This window comes from Pongo abelii, chromosome X (genome assembly GCF_028885655.2).
Source record: "Pongo abelii isolate AG06213 chromosome X, NHGRI_mPonAbe1-v2.0_pri, whole genome shotgun sequence".
Classification (NCBI taxonomy): Eukaryota; Metazoa; Chordata; class Mammalia; order Primates; family Hominidae; genus Pongo; species Pongo abelii.
Genome location: NC_072008.2, coordinates 109055187 through 109060304, shown reverse-complemented (window position 1 = coordinate 109060304; position 5118 = coordinate 109055187). Strand labels below are relative to the sequence as shown.

Sequence of the window (5118 nt, the reverse complement as noted above, 5' to 3'; positions counted from 1 at the left end):
TTGTTTCTTTTTAGAATTGTCTTATTGCCTCCTAGTAAAGCTAAATAATGTTTATTCTCCAAATAGATTTATTTGGGTACCCTATTTATATGGGTACCCTACTTATGTCCTCTGCAGAATTTTTAGGGTATGATACCCCCATTTTACTTTTTAGGAGCCCCTAATTATCAATTATTAACCAGTATGGTCTTTGATTATAAGAAGACTCCCTCTGTACAGCCCAGATGAAACAAGGTCTATGATGTTTATCAGGAAGTAGTGGAGACCATGATTTCATGGGAATCCCAAAATGGAGATTCCAGGGCCAAATGCACAGAGATTTTATCTCAGTGTGTTTGCACGTGTATGTGTGTATATGGAGAGATATGTGTTAGAATTTTACATTTTTTTTTAAGAGATGAGGTGTTGCTGTGTTGCCCAGGCTGAAATGCAGTGGCTATTCACAGGCATGATCATTGCACACTACAGCCTCAAACTCCTGGGCTCAAGTGATCCTTCTGCCTCAGCCTCCCCAGTAGCTGGGACTACAGGTGTGCACCAGCATGCCTGGCTAGAATTTTGCATTTTAGAAAGACTCCAGATGATTATAATGTAAAGAGATGACTTTTTGAGAGGGGCCAGCTATTTAACATCTGAATAATTTTATAGAGTGAATTTGGGGAATAATCCCTTTCTTACTGGGCTCCTTTTAAAAACATAGTTTCTAGAGGAGTTATTGCCAACTTAATGTAATCAGAAGTAAAACTGGGCACTATAATTCCAACTAAGTACACATTTATTAAATACCCACTGTATGTTAATAAGATTAATAGATTAATAGAAGTATAATGAAAAAATACGATGTCGTCTTTACTTTGAGATGCAAAATGCAAAAAATCCTGTTTAGAAATAATGCTTACATTTCTATACATTTACATATATATGCTTTGTAAGACTAATATATATACTAATGTATATTAAGGCTATATATTAATATATATACTTATATATAATATGTAATATACTTATATATAATATGTAATATATTTATATATTATGTATACTTATATATGTAATATAGACATTTATATATTATATATACTTATATAAAATATGTAATATAGACATTTAAATATTATATATACTAGTATATATTAAGACTATATATATGCTTATATATTAGTCTTACAAAGCATATATATTAAGCTTAATATATATGTATTAGTATACATGTCTTACAAAGCATATATATTTATATATGTATATGCACATATATATTTATATATGTATATGCACATATATATTTATATATGTATATGCACATATATATTTATATATGTATATGCACATATATATTTATATATGTATATGCACATATATATTTATATATGTATATGCACATATATATTTATATATGTATATGCACATATATATTTATATATGTATATGCACATATATATTTATATATGTATATGCACATATATATTTACATATGTGTATGCACATATACATTTATGTGCATGTATACACACACACACACACCACACACACATCTTAGTCTTATGAAGCATTTTTGCGTGTTTCCGGGGAGAAAAAATGAAAAGCAGGGATTTGGTTTTAGATTTGTTTCCTATATCACATTGTGCAATTTACACATCTCCCAAGACTATTCTGAACACAGTAAGTCAGGCCTGCCAGGAGCCTTCAGGAAGAGATTACAAGAGGACAAAGCCTCATTCCTTAGACTTAGAGCAGCAACTCTGAATACAGCATGATGCCTTTGACTTAAATTTATACCCTAGTCCAAATCCCAAGTGGACTCATCACATCTGACTCCTATGGAGAGGAAGGGGCTTGTGATTGCAAACAGATGGGACTGTTTTACTAAGGGCTCTGAAAGACATTGTGGCCCAAGCAACCCTAGAGAAGTCCCACCTGTGTTAAATGTCACTATAAAGCACAGGAAGCTTTAGATGACAAGAATCAGAGTTCAACCCACTGATGACTCCAGGGAACTCTGTTGGGTTTTGGCCCTCAATGACTGCAGTGCATCAGCAGCAGTGGGGCCAGCAGAGAGCACAGGGCCCAGCAGAAGAGGCAGCAGTGTTGGGCAGGCGTAGCAGGACCCAGGGGAGGAGACAGGGCTCAATAACAGAGGACTGATAGGGAAGCCCCCACCTCTGCCTACTGGACTTGTTCCGGAGTACAAATTGAATCATGCCAGGCCCTCTCTGAAGTTATTGGTGTATTCTATAGTGGGTTGGGGTTCTGTATGCACAGTGGGGAAGAAGATCCCATGAGCACAGCTGGTTACTGCCTCATTTCCTCCCCACAGCAGCCCTGTGAGGCAAATATTTTCCCTATGAAAAGACTGAGTCTTAAACGTGTGTATCTGTAATAATTACCAGTTTATTCCTCTGGCTAAGAGATCCAGAGGTAATTAGAGGTTTACATTTCATTTTTACGCTTCTGTTATTGAGAGTTTATTAAGTGTTTCATTGCCTTCCAAAGGCGATTGAAAAGTTCTTTTACTGTGTCTGCTTTAGGGTTTTTTGTGACACAAGTAATATACACACATAAACATATATTCATTTTTTGGCAAGTGAGAAGATGCAGATAGGCAAAAAGAAAAAAAAAGATCACACAGAGATTCACTGTTAACCTTTGGTGTATAATAAAATCAGACACTTTCCTTTGCATTATGTCACATAGAAATGTACAAATAAAGTGTACATATATACACACATATATGTATACACTGTTTTGCAACTCGTTATTTTCACTTTGCAATATACAATGAGCATTTTTCCATGCAAATGAATGAGACCTCTTATTAAATGAATAAGATTGGGTCAAAAGATGAGATGTTGACAAGAGTCATACGTAAATCTCAGCAACATCGAATGACTGGAGTAAAACGATAGCAAATATTTATCAAGAAAGTGCAGACAAACAGAAAGCAGTGGCAACATTAATAACAGAAAATAATTGAATTGTCAGAGAAATTAATTAAATGGGATAAGGACGGTCCCGAGAATGCCTATGGTTAGAATGCAGAGCTCTAAATTTCTTTCTCAGACCCCTTATCTCTTCCAAACACCTTTCCATCTCATCTCCCTCCCTTGTCATTTCTTCATTTTTAAAATGCCTATAGTCTATGTCCTCTTTAAATTCTTCGAGAGACTGAAGCAGCCTCTGTCTAAAATTCCCTTCTGTTTGCTGGCGTTCAAATTCTCCATAGGGGCGTTCTTCCTCCCTCTTTGGCACGCGGCACTTTGGCTTTCCTTCGTTCTCTTTGCAGGGTTTTTGCATGATGTTGTTGTTTCCTGCTTAACTCTAGGGAGAAAATGTAGAGACAAATTGCTTCGTTACTTTTGAATCACGATTGTCAGTTTCTCTCTGAGGCAAGACACTTTCCCATCTCTGCCCCACAGGTCCAGACCTCATAAGTCTGCGGCAGCTCCCTCCACCCTCTCATCTCCCCCTTTTCTCCCCTCCCACCTCAGGAACCCACCATTTCCCCAGCAGACAAGGCTAATGGCCTCTCCAATGGGCGGGAGAGGAGGAGCAGAAAAGGAGATGGACTGCGAAGCCGCAAATTTCGCCTAGCTTTTGCCCTTCCCGACTCCTATCCTCAGAGATCTCAGTCTAAGTGCCTCTCTTATACTGACCTGTGCGGGGTAGTTTCCTGCTCTTTTTCTTTCCCCCAGATGTCTGTGAACACAGACCCTGGGACCTGCAAACAAAAAGGAAGGGGCGGGGAGGAAGGAGCTATCTGTGGATCAACCAGCTCCAGAGACAAGACAGACGTTATTATTTTGAACCTGGGATTCTCATCATCACTGTCATCGCCCCCCGGATTTCTACCTCCTGGCCCCTCCTTCCTGTTTGTATCCTTTCCTTCAGGATTTCCGTTTCCACTCCCCACTCCTCACCCTCAGGCCTGGGCCTTGCAAGGCCCGCGTCTCCCTCCTTCGCCCCGTCCCGCGCCCCACCCCACCACCACAGGCCGGCATTGAGTGAGGTGAACTATTTTCAAATAATCTCTAAATTTCTGTTGTCTCCATCCCGGGATTTCAGCCTTTCTCCACACACCAACCCATACCCCAGGCCTAAAATTTTCTTTTAACAAAATTGGAGAAAGACGAGGAGAAGGATAAAAAGAAAGCATGCCAGGGTGAGAGAATCCGATTATTTCAAAGCTATCACTAAATCTCTAGGTGTCTCTCAAAAGATTTCGACCTACCCCCTTGCTCCCCCCTGCAAAAGATACAATTATCTCCGACGATTTTGCAGCGGTTTTGGGAAAGCAAGCCTGGACCTATTCCAGTCATTAGATTCACCCACTACTGACTCAGGGGTCCAGTGGTTCCTTCACTCCAACCTGCTGGGATTTAAGGAATTTACCTCTTCCTTCCCTTGGCCACAAGCACGCACGGCACGCTTGTCTGCAGGGCAGTAAGGAGCTGGTACCCAGAGGAGAAAGAAGCCCGGGAATATAAGGACTTCGGTTCACGTCAGCTCCTGATCACGTGAGGATTATGTCATCCCCCATCTCTGGTCCCCACTTTCCCCCTCCCACCGGCAGCGCTGCAGAAGTGGACCGGCTTACCAACCTCCCACCCCCCACCACACCAGGCCCTGTCACTCATTTTTGTCTTTGCTAATTCCCGAGGTCAAAAGTGGCCCCTTCTCCCTGTGGTCAGAATTTGCCTTTCTCCGATTACCAGGGAGGGGCTGCATTTTCCCAAAGTTTTATTAACCATTGTTACTTTTTTTGTGGTTGTGCTGAGAGGGAGGATTACTTATCCTTTTCTAAGCTACAAGAAAAGAAAAGTGGCAGTCTCCTCCATCCAATCTCCCCTCAGCCACTAATAGCCATCATTTCCCTTGCAGTCCAATCCTTGAAACCAGATTGGAGGGAATGGGGTGAATTAGGAAAGGAGGTAATGATTTGGATTGTGCTTCTTACTTTTGTTTTGATAATTTCTTATTCTTTTCCAATTTTTCCATAAACTTATTATATACTTTTAATAATCAGAAATATGATAAAGATATGTACATTTGGAAAAAGATTCAAGATAGGAGGATAAAAAGGCCAGCCACCTGTTTCTGCTGCTGAAGTCATAATATAAATAT

At 39.9% G+C, this 5118-nt stretch overlaps 1 protein-coding gene across 3 annotated transcripts; it reads right to left on the bottom strand.

Annotated features, from left to right (window-relative positions):
• Positions 1-2368: 2368 nt before the first annotated feature.
• On the bottom strand, positions 2369-4492 carry TCEAL7 (transcription elongation factor A like 7). Of its 3 annotated transcripts, none has more exons than XM_009235102.3 (3): positions 4387-4492; positions 3651-3769; positions 2369-3315 (listed from the first exon to the last, which is right to left on the bottom strand). In XM_009235102.3, the coding sequence occupies exon 3, from the start codon at positions 3289-3291 to the stop codon at positions 2989-2991; it is 303 nt and encodes a 100-aa protein (XP_009233377.1). In that variant the 5' UTR covers positions 3292-3315; positions 3651-3769; positions 4387-4492; the 3' UTR covers positions 2369-2988. The 3 variants fall into 3 exon arrangements, with proteins under 3 accessions (XP_009233377.1, XP_009233378.1, XP_009233379.1); XM_009235103.3 differs by having other exon boundaries at positions 3651-3715; XM_009235104.3 differs by lacking the exon at positions 3651-3769 and having other exon boundaries at positions 4387-4490.
• Between the last annotated feature and the right edge of the window lie 626 nt (positions 4493-5118).

What these genes read in the sequence shown, in the direction of transcription:
- TCEAL7 (XM_009235102.3), bottom strand. Translation starts at nt 3,291, where the DNA reads ATGCAAAAACCCTGCAAAGAGAACGAAGGAAAGCCAAAGTGCCGCGTG.